Source organism: Pongo abelii, chromosome 18, assembly GCF_028885655.2.
Source record: "Pongo abelii isolate AG06213 chromosome 18, NHGRI_mPonAbe1-v2.0_pri, whole genome shotgun sequence".
Classification (NCBI taxonomy): Eukaryota; Metazoa; Chordata; class Mammalia; order Primates; family Hominidae; genus Pongo; species Pongo abelii.
Window position 1 is genome coordinate 68821374 of NC_072003.2, and position 14290 is coordinate 68835663.

At 51.2% G+C, this 14290-nt stretch overlaps 1 protein-coding gene across 4 annotated transcripts; it reads right to left on the minus strand.

Annotated features, from left to right (window-relative positions):
• Positions 1-3214: 3214 nt before the first annotated feature.
• COG8 (component of oligomeric golgi complex 8) lies at positions 3215-14168 on the minus strand. Of its 4 annotated transcripts, none has more exons than XM_054534047.2 (6): positions 13786-14168; positions 11109-11316; positions 9128-9955; positions 7304-7472; positions 5516-5692; positions 3215-3777 (listed from the first exon to the last, which is right to left on the minus strand). In XM_054534047.2, exons 1-6 carry the CDS (start codon positions 14166-14168, stop codon positions 3620-3622), a joined length of 1923 nt encoding a protein of 640 aa, XP_054390022.1. In that variant the 3' UTR covers positions 3215-3619. The 4 variants fall into 4 exon arrangements, with proteins under 4 accessions (XP_054390022.1, XP_003780572.3, XP_054390024.1 ...); XM_054534048.1 differs by lacking the exon at positions 3215-3777 and adding an exon at positions 5827-5967 and having other exon boundaries at positions 5411-5692; XM_054534049.1 differs by lacking the exons at positions 5516-5692; positions 7304-7472 and having other exon boundaries at positions 3634-3777.
• Positions 14169-14290: the final 122 nt, after the last annotated feature.

Genomic DNA, 14290 nt, shown 5'->3' on the forward strand with positions numbered 1-14290 from the left:
AGCCCTGCGTACCAGACCCGTCCTGCATCTGTGTTTGGTCTGCCGCTAACATTTAAAAGTTGAGAGTTGCCGGGCACGGTGGCTCAGGGCTGTAATCCCAGCACTTTGGGAGGCCGAGGCGGGCGGATCACAAGGTCAGGAAATCGAGACCATCCTGGCTAACACGGTGAAACCCCGTCTCTACTAAAAATAAAAAAATTAGCCAGGCGTGGTGGCAGGCGCCTGCAGTCCCAGCTACTTGGGAGGCTGAGGCAGGAGAATGGCATGAACCCATGAACCTGGCAGATGGAGCTTGCAGTGAGCCAAGATCACGCCACTGCACTCCAGCCTGGGCGACAGAGCAAGACTGTATCAAAAAAAAAAAAAAAAAAGTCAATAGTTGACATACAAATTCAGAATTCTGACTTCTAGAAGATTAAATTAGGTAATGTTGGGCCTGCATCCTCATGGGGCAGCCTGTCAGCGGCCACTAAGTAGAGGCTGCTCTGTGCAGAAGGGGTCCCCCATCCCCACTCATCTGTGTTGCCTGCCCAGATAGCCCTGTGGCCATTTCAGTTTGCGACCCCCAACAGACCAAGGGCCCAGAGCAGGCAGTGAAGCTGCAGAGGCTGTCCCACATTTACCCCATGCATATGAACAGACCAAAGTCAAAGCACATTCACACAGAAAGACCTGGCCTAGTAAATGAAGCTTGTAGCCTGCAAAGGGCTTTGTTCCAACCTTCCCTCTCCAAAACCCAGTACTGCTCCTCTACCTTTCAAGCCTGGTTGGGCCAGAACTGATTACATGGCCAACTCTTGGCTCATACTGGCCTTGCACTGGGCCATTTCTTTGCTCTGGTTCGGAGCCTCTGCAGAAGTGAGCTAACTTTGGATCAGTAGCTCCAAGACTTGGCTCCAGTGCTGGCGGGTTACCCCTCAAACATAGCAGCTGGGATCTTTGTGGGTTGGGGATGCTCGTGTAAGTTCTTGGTTATGTGCCCTCAGCCACCAGGATATGAACTGTGTCTGCAGAGCTGCACTTTAGTAAGCTTAAAAGTTTTTAAATTTTTGCTTCTAGTTACATTTACTTGAATCAGAACGTTGTTTCCTCATTCCTACTGCTTAAACACCTTGACAAGTCCTGGGGGTTAACAAAGGTTAGCATGGCTATGGTCCATCCCTGTGCTCTAGAGTTAGAGCGTGAAGACACCTGACTTTCCAGTTGTCTCTCTCCATGACCAGCAACAGGAACCACTGATGCTGAACCTTGGACAGTGGCCTCAGACTCTGGCTGCCAGCACACAACCTGCCACCATCGATGTTAAACATGCTGACATGTGCAGAGGAGTTTCCTCTCTGAAATTCACTTCTCTGCCTGGGGATTCTGTTATAAACCTTCTGCCTACATTGGCTTTCACTGTGGAAGTTGATTTCTAAAACTCTGATTAGCTCACAACGTTGACATGTATATGCGTTTTTTGTGAGTGCTTCCTGCTTAAAGTGGGAGAGATTTTACTGGAAATGCAATAAAATTTGCATTTTATTGCTACCGATGCCCACCACAAAAGCGTTAACCTCAGAAGACTATAAGAAGCATCAAAATATCGCCATAGCCCCCTGCAAGAGCTTCTGAACATTGTCCAAATGAAAGGAGGCTCAACTGAATTCTAATTTTCCTAAAGACCCGTGTTTTCAGCATCAATGAGCTTTCTACAAATCTCCCCATTGGCTGCGTCTCTGACCTTGCACCAGTACCTGGTTGGGATTCCTTTTTTTTTTTTTTTTTTTTTTTTTTGAGACAGAGCCTTGCTCTGTCGCCCAGGCTGGAGTACAGTGGCGAGATCTCAGCCCACTGCAACCTCTGCCTCCCAGGTTTGAGCGATTCTCCTGCCTCAGCCTCCCAAGTAGCTGGGATTATAGGCGCCTACCACCACACCCAGCTAATTTTTGTATTTTTAGTAAAAACAGGGTTTAGCCATGTTGGCCAAGCTGGTCTTGAACTCCTGACCTCAGGTGATCTGCCCGCCTTGACCTCCCAAAGTGCTGGGATTACAGGCATGAGCCACCAAGCCTGGCCGGGATTCCTTTTCAAAGTCTGGCTGCACCTAGAGCCAGTTTGCTTCTGCTTGGCCTCATGGGGCCTCAGAGAAAGCCACAGAGGAGGACAGGTCTTTCCTTGGTTCATTTAACTGCCATTTATAACACTTTTACCTCTAAACAGCTTACTGGACTTCCTACTACTTGTATAGTTTGATTTTCAGGACTCTGTTTAGCAAGAATACCTACTTTACAAAACTCAGCATAAAAATGAGGTGAAATAGTTAACTAAAACGAGTTTGGCTGGGTACTGTGGCTCACAACTGTGATCCCAGCACTTTGGGAGGCCGAGGCAGGAGGATTGCCTGAGACCGGGAATTTGAGACCAGCCTGGGCAACATAGTAAGACCCCCGTCTCTATCTTAAAAAAAAAAAAAAGAATAAATAAAACAAGTTCCTTCACCTCTTGACAAAGCTGACACTTTTTTTTTTTGAGACAGAGAAAAAAAGAAGACTCTACAGCCAGAATCGTACTTTTGAGTCTTGCTCTGCCGCCCAGGCTGGATGGAGTGCAGTGGCGTGATCTCGGCTCACTGCAACCTCCGCCTCCTGGGTTCAAGCAATTCTCTGCCTTGGCTTCACGAGTAGCTGGGATTACAGGCGCTTGCCACCACGCCCGGCTAATTTTTGTATTTTTAGTAGAGACAGGGTTTCACCATCTTGGCCAAGCTGGTCTTGAACTCCTGACCTCGTGATCCACCCGCCCCGCCCTCCCAAAGTGCTGGGATTACAGGCGTGAGCCACTGCACCTGGCCACTTTCTTAAACCTACACATTGGTTGGTGTGATGTTAATTCTATTTTTACAAAATAAGTGTATAACCAGGAAGTACTAGTCATGCTTTCTGTGTCCCAATTGTTAACAAGAAAGGGCTCAGTGCACTTCTCAATTGTCACCCCTGCCCCCAGCCCTGATCCATGGCCTCTACCCCAAGAATGAGCCAAGAACCAGCTGCTCTAGGGATCTCAGCAGCAAAATCCTGCCCAAGGCTGTTAAAATGTGTGGGCACTCATTTACACTTGTGCTGTCATGAAACACATCCTTGAGCAGGGACTATTCTGTCCTGTTTCATTTCCATAAGCAAACTGGCGTCCAAGGCCACAAGCCCTCTGTAAAAATAAGAACTCGGCACAAATGGCCAGTCACATGCTTACCTGCATTTTTTAAAGACAGCTTTCAGGTATTTGGGGACTACATTATTACCAAACCTTGGCTTTGGGAGTAGATTATACAGGTCCGAGGAACTCGTGTCTACTGCAGACGAATGCAATTACCCCACCTTCCTCCATACAGAATTGTTAGGAAATGTCCACTCCTTTGGGGGTGATTTTTCTTCTCAAGTTGTAGACAATATTTCGTCCATAACTGATTTCAGGGCAAACATTTCTGACATCTTCCTCCAGCTCAGTCTGCCATGCCTTGGCAATCCAGTTTCCTGTCATATGCGGGCCATCCAAGTTGATGCCAAGTAAGATGCGCCCAGCTCAAAGTGAAAGTGTTTGCGTCTTGGTATCCAGAATCCTCAGCCCCAGTAGCAAAGCTTTAGTCATTCACCTTCATCCAATAGACGTCTGTGAACGTCCTGCTGTCCATTTTGTCAATAAACAGGCAGCCCTGCAGGTGGTCCATCTCGTGCTGGATGATGCGGGCTGCCCACCCGCTCGCCTGCCACACCACCTGTTCTCCATTGGGGTCCAGCCCTGCAAAGGAAGTTACAGCCCTGGTGAGTGGGAACAGCTGAACTGCATCATCCTGTACCTCCTTACCCCTGCCCCAGGTCCTGGCTGTTCCCATTGACAACAGGCAACAGCAGATGGCAAATGTAGACAGCAGCTCCTCTTCTAACTGGAAAACGTGCCTCATCTCGGCCCATTACCAAGTGTTCAACCTGGTTCCCAACTCTGGTAATTAGGTTATCGAGCTCACTGTAGAGCTGAGATGAGAAATCATCTTTCTACGGTGCGACCCTTCCGAACACTCCTCCCACTTCTGAGGTACCTGTGGGCTCCTAACTCCTAACAGAGGTTCTGCAGCTTGAGACCCCACTGTTTTTCTGACCCTCTTGAACCGACGGCCTTGCTCTGCAGGAACAATCACCCCGACCCCAGCAGAGCCCGCATTCCCCGAGACATCCTGTGGTACCACGTGGGGAATGGCCTAGCCCCCTGGGCTGGGTCAGGCTGGGGGGCTAACCCCCACTTCTCCAACTCCACCGTGGCGGACTTAACTGGGGCCGAAGAGGGTGTTTGCCTCAGAAAGCAAGGGAGCAGAAAGCAGACGCCAGGCTGTCAGGTAACAGCGGAATCAGGGGACCTCTCCTCGCCCCTGCGTCCTATCTGAGCGGGCTCTGCCCCACACGAGCTTCTATCCGTCCTGAGGCCTCTCCGCTCCCGCATCCCACTTCGCTCCTGTGGGAGGTCTGGCGTATGAACCGCGACCACTTCTGTGCTCTCGCCGGCGTCGGGCGCAAGAGACGCGCGCGCTGCTCCAGCCGCCCCGGGCCCCGCCGCCCGCACCTGAGATCTGCACCGCCTGGAAGCGGGGCACGCAGGCCAGGAAGCCGGCGACGCTCTCGCAGCCCTCCGGGAAGGTGACCAGGCGGCTGTCAAGCACTCGCAGGCTGGGGTTCACGAACACACGCAGGGGGAAAGGCTCCATCTGGCGGAGCGCGCGCTGGCGGGGCGGGCACTCCCGACACAGCGCCTCGGTGAGCTCTAGCGCTAGCACCTGCCGCGGCACCCCCAGCTGCGGCGCGCTTAGGCCCACGCAGCGCCGCCGCCGCATCACCTGGACCAGCCGTTGCGTCAGCCGCTGCAGCTCGGGCCCGCCCAGCTGCGCCCGCTCCACCGGGGCCGCCACGCCGCGCAGCACCGGGTCCCCAACCTGGCACACGTGCAGGAACGGCGGTTCGGGAGGACCCAGCACCAAGCGCCTCAGCTGGCGCCAGTAGGAGCGCCGGAGCGCCGGGCCCTCGACGCCGTCCGGGGCGGCCGTGGAGCTGCAGGCCCGGGCACCGACGGCTGCCGCCCCTCCCCACGGCACGGCCGCCCACAGTGGCCGAAGACTCAGCGCTCCCCACACCCTGGCCATGGCGGCCCCCGCAACAGTAACCCGGCCCGCCCCTTCCGGCCGCAGCGCGGGGCACGCCGGGAAGCGCCGTCGGCCAGCGCACAGCGATGCCGCGACTAGATCCCCGCCTTCCTGCCTAGACTGGCAGTGAGCACCGCCCCCTTCCGCTCTCCTCTCGGGAGCGTCTTCCTGCCTCCTGAGCCCGCCCTGGACCTTCCAGGGCGAGGCAGTCCTGGCCGCCCCGCGCCGGGCACCTTACGCACCGCGTTCTGGAGGCAGGGGACGCCGGCTAGGGCACCACGCTGGGCGGTTCCGCCTGCGTCTCCGCTCGCCCTCCCTCCGGGCAGGCTGGGCCCGCGGGCTCCAGACGTGGCTCCTCTGCGGCAGGCTCTGGTGCTGGAGCTGTGAACTCGGGCCCCAGCGCCTGGTCATCCAGGGTGAAGAACGTCTCTCTTTTTGGCAGGATAAAGGCGAGGGGCTCCTGAATGGCGCCGATGTTCACATGCCCTAGGTTACCGTACTTGGAGAGCTGAGTGGGAGGAATGCCTGACCCAGACGTGGGGAAAGCAAAATGGAAAATAGTTATTAATAAAACTCAATATAGAAATTTAAGGGAGGCCGGGCGCGGTAGCTCACGCCTGTAATCCCAGCACTTTGGGAGGCCGAGGTGGGCGGATCACCTGAGGTCAGGAGTTCGAGACCAGCCTGACCCACACGGAGAAACCCCATCTCTACTAAAAATTCAAAATTAGCCGGGCTTGGTGGCGCATGCCTGTAATCCCAGCTACCTGGGAAGGCTGAGGCAGGAGAATCGCTTGAATCTAGGAGGTGGAGGTTGCAGTGAGCCGAGATCGCGCCATTGCACTCCAGCCTGGGCAACAAGAGCAAAACTCCGTATCAAAAAAAAAAAAAAAAGAAATTTAAGGGGAAAAAAACAAGCCATTACTTTTTTTTTTTTTTTTTTGAGACAGAGTCTCGCTCTGTCGCCCAGGCTGGAGTGCAGTGGCGTGATTGCTGCTCACTGCAACCTCTGCCTCCCAGGTTCAAGCAGTTCTCATGCCTCAGCCTCCGTGGTAGCTGGGATTACAGGCGCCCGCCACCACGCCAGGCTAATTTTTATATTTTTAGTAGAGATGGGGTTACTATGTTGGCCAGGCTGGTCTCAAACTCCCAACCTCAGGTGATCCATCCGCCTCAGCCTCCCAAAGTGCTGGGATTACAGGCATAAGCCACTGCGCCCAGCCATCAATTACTATGTTTCAATACAGCAAAAACCACCTTTATCACAGGGAACGGGAAGCTATACTGTGAAGCAGAAGGTAACGGAACAGCAGTGTAGGGTGCCTGCAGCAGGAACCCAGACCTCAGGCAGCACCAGGGAAAAAGAGGGCAGCCAGGCTTTGCAGGTGTGATGCACTGACCCATTGCCCTTTGGGAAGCTGCGCCTCAACCAAGCCCCTCTCCTACCACAAGGGGACAAGGACGTGAAAGTGAATTGGAAAAAAGACTTTAGGACGGGCGTGGTGGCTCACGCCTGTAATCCCAGCACTTTGGGAGGCCAAGGCGGGCGGATCACAGGTCAAGAGATCGAGACCATCCTGGCCAACATGGTGAAACCCCGTCTCTACTAAAATACAAAAATTAGCTGGGCGTGGTGGTGCGAGTCTGTAGTCCCAGCTACTCGGGAGGCTGAGGCAGGAGAATTGCTTGAACCTGGGAGGTGGAGGTTGCAGTGAGCCAAGACTGCACCACTGCACTCCAGCCTGGCAACAGAGCGAGACTCCGCCTCAAAAAAAAAAAAAAAGACTGTAAAAACTGTTTCTCTAGATATTTCACATAAATGGAATCATACATATGTGGTTCTTTTGTGACTGGCTTCTTCCACTTAGCCAGATACAGCCACATAATGTATGATTCCATTTTTATGAAATGTCCAGAAAAGGCAAATCTATGGCAACAGAAAGTAGGCTGCCAGCGGCTGAGGATGCTGTCAAGGAATGACTACAAACGTGCATGAAGGATCTTTTTGGAGTGATGGCAATATTCTAAAATTGGATTCATATTTACTAAAAAACACTGACTTACACAAATGGGTGAATTATTTAGTATGTGAATTACACATCAGTAAGGCAGTTCACAAAATTTTCATTCTCTTACCTAAAGTCTGTGCTATCTGAGCTGGTGGAAAAAGGACTTGGAGACAGCGATTTAAATACGGAACAAGGTCTTCCAGGAAGACAGTGCAGAACTGGACGAAGAGCTCTTGCTCCCCACTGCTGAAGACAGCCTCTTCAGCGCGATGGAAAGCCAGGATTATTTTAGTTACCTAAGAGACAAGGGCACCGTCAATTACTGGGACAGCCTATCACCACTGGGACAGCAGTGCATGAAACTAGGCAAAAAAATGTATGCCCCTCAAGTTTTCCTGAACAAAGTAATTTAACAGTACATTATTTTACTGTCTCATTTAAACTCAGAATTATGGTCATTCCCCACAATTGTGTCACTTCATTAATGTGAAGTTCAGACCCAACTTGTTACATTACGTATACGTATAGTTTCCGGTTCCAGTGGAGGAGTGTCATAAAACTAGAGAGAGAATACATGGTTTTGGGTTTTTTTTTTGTTTTTTTTTTTTTGAGACAGGATTTTGCTCTGTCACCTAAGCTGGAGTGCAATGGCACAATCAGCTCACTGTAGCTTCAAACTCCTGGGCTCAAGGGATACTCCCACCTTAGCCCCTCAAGTAGCTGGGACTACCGGCATGCACCATCACGCCTGGCTAAGTTTTAAAATTTTTTGTAGAGACAGGGTCTTGCTTTGTTGCGCAGGCTGGTCTGGAGCTCCTGGCTTCAAGAGATCCTCCTGCCTCAGCCTCCCAAAGTGTTGGCATTACAGGTGTGAGCCACTGCGCCCGGCCCAATACATGGCTCTTAACTTCCACGGAGGACCAACCAGAACTGTGCTGGATCCAGGAAAATGAAGCAAAACTATACAAGGTTTCTACTAAGCCCCTGAGGTTTCAGAAAGCTAGAACCACTGGAAAACTGTAAGAAAACAGCTAGGAAAGAGAAGTTTCAAAACCAACAGAGCAGCCTAGCTGACACTACAGATATGTGGCATAGCGACAGGGTAAGAACACAGACTCTGGTGCTGGACTTCCCAGGTTCAAGTGACTCACACCTGTAATCCCACACTTTGAGGGGCTGTAGCAGGAGGATCACTTGAGTCCAGGAGTTTGAGACCAGCCTAGGCAACATAGGGAGACACTATCTCTCTGTAAAATAAAACACTTTTAAGAATAAAAATAAAAGAATATGCTAAAGGTAAAGGGTTTTGCAGATGTAATTAAAGTCCCTAATCATCTGACTTAATCAAATGAAGTTTTTAAAAGGAGGTACCTAAAAGAAGAGACTCAAGCAAGAGAGTAGCTCTCCTGCTGGCCTTGAGGAAGCAAACAGCCATGTTGTCAGCTGCCTATGGAGTGGACAGCCTCTAGGAGCTGAGGCTTCAGTTCTGCAATTGCAAGGAACTGACCCCTGCCAACTTGAATGAGTCTGAAATGGAGCCCCAACCTCCAGATGAGACCATAGTCCAGCCAACACCTTGATGGCAACCCTGTAAGACCCTGAGCAGAGAGGACCCAGTTGTGCTGTGCCTGGACTCCTGACCCACCAAAACTGGGAGGTAATAAATGTGTTGCTGGAAGCTACTAAGTTTGTGGGAATTTGTTATGCAGCACTAGAAAGCTAATACATGCATTACTGAATTGTTACTATAGGCAAGTCACTTCATGGACTGTCCTAGGTCCCATGAAGGGCAACTGGCCAGAGCTTCTCAATCAGGAGAACCTCCAAAACCACACTAGACATCTCCATGTCAGCAGACACCACTGTCAAATAGACGGGTTTATTACAAAAATCTGGCCACCCGTTACCACAGAAGGCCCAGGGTAGCAGAAAACCAACAGAATGTGCTCACCTTGACAAGGGCATCTTCCAAGGCCCCAGTCACATCCTGCGCCAGGGCCACAGGGCAGCAGAGGCGCAGATCATTGAAGGCGACCAGAATATTGTTGAGGAAGCAGGCGAGGGGTGGGAAATCTAGGAGCACCATGGGTGGCTGCAGTGTCCCCGGCTGGGTGGCTGGCACAGCAGCAGGCATGTTACTGGTGCCCAGGATGGCTGGAGCTGAGATGAGCATGTAGGAGTTCATTTCTTCCTGGAATTTCTCCACTGTTTCCTGAATTGCTTTCTGGAAAGTGCTGATGGCCACCCGCTGGAAAACAGGAGCCAACTGACCCCGGAAATCAGCTCCCACCCGGCTGAAGGACAGCCCAAAGTACATGCACTGGCCCAGTAGAGAGTCCAGGCGGCCGCCTATGCCCCGGTAAAGGTCGGTCTCCAGCACCTGCAGGAACTGTGAGACTTTCTGTAGCACCCAGCCATGGAAGATGGCACTCTCATTCACAGTGTGCTCACCCATGGCAGGGGGCAGCAGTGGGTCCTCGTCTGAGAAGATGGCACGGTACTGGGTGATGATATCAAAGAGATGGACACGGCAGGCCTCGATGGTTTTTGTGATATGGAAATAGGGATCATCATTAGGAATGGCAGTCAGGATGGACCGGAGCCAAGCATCTCGGGCCTGAAGAAACTTCACCCTCAACTCAGCCTCAGTGAAGACATCCATGCGCCGCAGGTAGCCAATGACACGGAGGCAGGCGGGAAGCTGGATGTTGGTCCTCAGTTGCTGGATCAGCTGGCTCAGCATCAGCTGCATGGACTGGCGCACTTCGTTCACGATGCCCTGACAACACACAGAGAGAGTCACACTGCGCTGGGAAGGATGCTCTCTAGAACCCCGTCCCCTGACTCTGAAGACTGCAGACCAACATTCCCATGGCTTTCCTGAAATGTGAAGTAATTTCCTAAAGCTGATGCCTGTAGGTTCACCAACAAAGATCAGGTTAGTTAACTCTCTTGCTTAAAAAGCTTAAAACCTGGCCAGGTTCAGTGGCTCACACCTGTAATCCCAGCACCGTGGGCAGGCAGGTCACTTGAGGTCAGGAGTTTGAGACCAGTCTGGCCAACATGTGAAACCCCATCTCTACTAAAAATATAAAAATCAGGTGGGTGTGGTGGTGCAGGCCTGTAATCCCAGTTACTCGGGAGGCAGAGGCAGGAGAATCACTTGAACTCGGGAGATAAAGGTTGCAGTAAGCCAAGGTCGCACCACTGCACTCCAGCCTGGGTGACAGAGCGAGACTCTGTCTTAAAAAAAAGAAAAAAAAAAAAAAAAGCTTAAAATCCTCCAGTGACTTCCCACTGCAATCAAGAAAATTCCAACCACTTGTTGGGACTTACACTGGTGGCCCTACCTGGTTCTCCATCTTCACCTGCTTCCTAGTGCTCTCCCACTGCTACAATCCATTAACCCTGGCTGCCTCTGTATCCCTTAAACACCTCAATTTCTGCCCACTTCAGCCCTACTTGTTCTTCACACTTTCTGGTTTGCTCTCTCCCCAGATCTTTGTGGGCTGGCACCTCCTTCTCATTTAGGTCTCAGCTTAAATGTTACCTCCCCAGAAGAGTCTTGATCACCCTACCTAAAGAAACCTACCCTAGACTCCCTCTACCCCATTCCCTGTTTTTTTCTTCAGACACCACTATCTGAAATGATATCATTTATTTCTTTGTCAATTATCAGACTTCCCATTAGGATGTAAGCTGCATGAGAGCCAGGACCACTTTATTCACACTGTATCCCCAGCATATAGAGCAGTGCTTGGCACATGATTAATATGTATTTTGAATAAATGAATGTTTTCTGTTCAGGCATACCTGGCTGGCAGAAACTGATGTGAAACATGCAAGAGTTTCTACCTAAAGCTTCAGTCCTGACCACAGAATAAATGATTACAAGAACATTACTTTGAGTCCTCTCTGGGCAAGTTGGCTACCTGGATGACAGGGATGGAAGAGTATTTCCTCTCCAGTCGGCGTACATAGGCTGCAAGCTCCAGGGCCTCTTCATAATAACTGTTCCGGACACAGGTGTCCATGAGCTGAGGAATCTCCAGTATTTCCAAAATTTCTGTGTGCCGGTTTAGGGTCAGGCTATTCATCCGGCGGTTAGAGCTGATCTCCTCGGCTTCCTTCACAAAGTTCCTAGTAATAATCAGGAGAATGTTGGTCCTTCACTGCTCTGTACCCAAACCTTAGCTACAGTTACCAAGCACCTGCTATGAACATTGGGCTGGATGATCTATCTGATTTATTCCTCACACCCCACCTATAAGGTAAGTATTATTACAATTGAGGAAATTTTTAATCCCAGTGAGGTTAAGCAACTTGTCCAAAAACATACAATTAATAAATCTAACAGATGGAAATCCAGATATGCCACTTGCTGGCTGTGGCAAGGTACTTGGCCTCTCTGAACCTATTTCCTCATTGGTGAAACAGTATATACGGCCAGGCGCAGTGGCTCATGCCTGTAATCCCAACACTTTGGGAGGCCAAGGTGGGCGGATCACTTGAGGCCAGAAGTTCAAGTGAAACCGCATCTCTACTAAAAATACAAAAAACTAGCCAGGCGTGGTGGTGCGCGCCTGTAGTCCCAGCTACTCAGGAGGCTGAGGCAGAAGAATCACTTGAACCCAGGAGGTGGAGGTTGCAGTGAGCAGAGATGGCGCCACTGCACTGCAGCCTGGCCAACAAAGCAAGACTCCATCTCAAAAAAAAAAAAAAAGTATATAGGACCCTCCTCATAAGGGTGTAAGAACTAAATGAGATGATGTGTGTGAAGCATTTAACATAGAACTTGAAACAGAGCGAATGCGTCAAAGTAAAAATAGTAAAAGAGACAGAGTTAAATATTTAACAATAGCTATCATTATTTTCATAATGAAGCACTAACTGCCTAGAATCCACAACCTTTCCCCTCAGGTCTTCATCTTCTCCTATGCTAATGTTCAACCACAGTTCCTGCCACAGTCTACTTTCAGCACTTCTCCATATTTGCAGAGACCTGCTTTATCAAGTCCCCTATCTATTCTGGAAAATGGAAGGGTACAAAAGCTGCTGTCAAATATCCAAAGGCTCAAAAGAAAAATTAAACTTTAATCATGAAAGGCTGGAAGGCAGAACTAGGGATAATGGAGACAGAATATGACTCACAAAGGACTTTTTTTTTTTTTTTTTTTTTGAGACGGAGTCTTGCTCTGTCACCAGGCTGGAGTGCAGTGGCACGCATTATCTTGGCTCACTGCAACCTCCGCCTCCCAGGTTCAAGTAATTCTCCTGCCTCAGTCTCCCGAGTAGCTGGGACTAAAAGCGCGTGCCACCACGCCCAGGTAATTGTATTTTTAGTAGACACGGGGGTTTCAGCATGTTAGCCAGGATGGCCTCGATATCTTGACCTCGTGATCCGCCTGCCTTGGCCTCTCAAAAGTGCTGGGATTACAGGTGTGAGCCACCGCACCCAGCCTTTTTTTCTTTTTTTAAGACAGAGTTTCACTCTGTCACCCAGTCTGGAATGCAGTGGCAGAATCACAGCCCACCGCAGCCTCGACCTCCCAAACCGGAGTGCGGTGGCACAATCATGGCTCACTGCAGCCTCAATCTCCTGGGCCCAACTGACCCTCCCACCTCAACCTCCTGTGTAGCTGGGACTACAGGCGCACGCCACCACGCCCAGCCAATTTTTTATTTTGTAGAGATAGGGTTTTGCCATGTTGGCCAGGCTGCTCTCGAACTCCTGGGTTCAAGCCTCAGGCTCCCAAAGTGCTGGAATTACAGGCTGAGCCACCGCATCCAGCCGTCCAAATGGAGAGAATTTTTGATATCTGATGCCCTCAAATGGGAGGATTTCTTTGTCAGCTTCCCGTCAATGGAAGTTTTGAAGCAGATGACCTCCGGTCCACGCTTTCGTATAAAATAAGTATATAAATGTGCACATATATTCAGCTCACACCTATAATGTTAACTATGTCAGACCCGATAATAAGAGCTTTGCATGAATCCTTTTTCTTTGTGCCCACAACAGCCCTTCGAGGGACGGACGTACTTCTGGGTAACCCGCTCTGAAGTCGAAACCTCCTAGCTGTGTCCTTGGACGTCACTAATCTCTGTCTTGACTTGCTCATATGTAAAATGGAAATAACAGGGCTGGGCGCGGTGGCTTATGTCTGTAATCCCAGCGCTTTGGGAGGCCGAGGCGGACAGATCACGAAATCAAAAGATCGAGACCATCCTGGCCAACATGCTGAAACCCCGTCTCTACTAAAAATGCAAAAAAATTAGCTGGGCGTGGTGGCGCGCGCCTATGGTCCCTGCTACTCAGGAGGCTGAGGCAAGAGAATCGCTTGAACCCGGGAGGCGGAGGTAGGTTGCAGCGAGCCGAGATCTCGCCACTGCACTGCGGCCTGGCGACTGGGCGAGACTCCGTCTCAAAAAAGAAAAAAAAGGAGTAACAGTACCTACCTCGAAGGCTGTCGTGAAGTTTAAATGGATTAATAAAGCACTCAGCAGAGAACCTGGAACGTGGTAAACGCTTTATAAGTGTTAGTTATTTCTACCATCGTAAATGTCAGCTTTTACAGTTACAAAACCCCTTTAGCGCCAGGCGCGTCGCACCTGCAGCTCTGTTGGAAGCCGGGCAAGCGGTCGAGCAGGCGGCCGAGCGACGCCTCCACGTCGCCAAACAGGCGGTGGATGCGCTCGGTGCACTCGGCGCCGCGGATGAAGGTCTTGTAGTTGGCAAAAGCCAAGTCGCGCGTCTGCTGCAGCAGCTGCGCCCGCTCCTCTGCCAGGCGTTCGGGCTCGCGCCGCAGCCTCTCCAGCCCCGAGCCGCTCAACTCCCGGAGGTAGCGGCCCACATCGGGCCGCTCGCGCCACTGGGCCTCGGGGAAGCGGTCCCGGAACAGCGACGCCAGGAGCCCTTCATCCTCCACCTCGCCGAGAGCCGCTGCCGTGGCCGTGGCCGTGGCCGACGATGGGATAGTCGCCGCGGTCGCCATCTTCCCAGCAACAACGTCACTTCCCCTCCGGACCACAGGGGGCGCTGACTTCGAACTTAGGACAGGAAGAAACAGGCACATTTCCGGTCTCTATGTTTTCTCATCCGACCGGCTTGCTTTCC

Excerpts from the sequence above, each read along its gene's own strand:
- COG8 (XM_054534048.1), bottom strand. The coding sequence starts at position 14,168 with ATGGCGACCGCGGCGACTATCCCATCGTCGGCCACGGCCACGGCCACG. Across the intron at positions 9,956-11,108 it reads CTTCCATCCCTGTCATCCAG|GGCATCGTGAACGAAGTGCG; the intron begins GTAGCCAACTTG and ends GTGTGTTGTCAG. Across the intron at positions 5,968-7,303 it reads TCAGATAGCACAGACTTTAG|ATTCAAGCGATTCTCCTGCC; the intron begins GTAAGAGAATGA and ends TCCACCTCCTAG.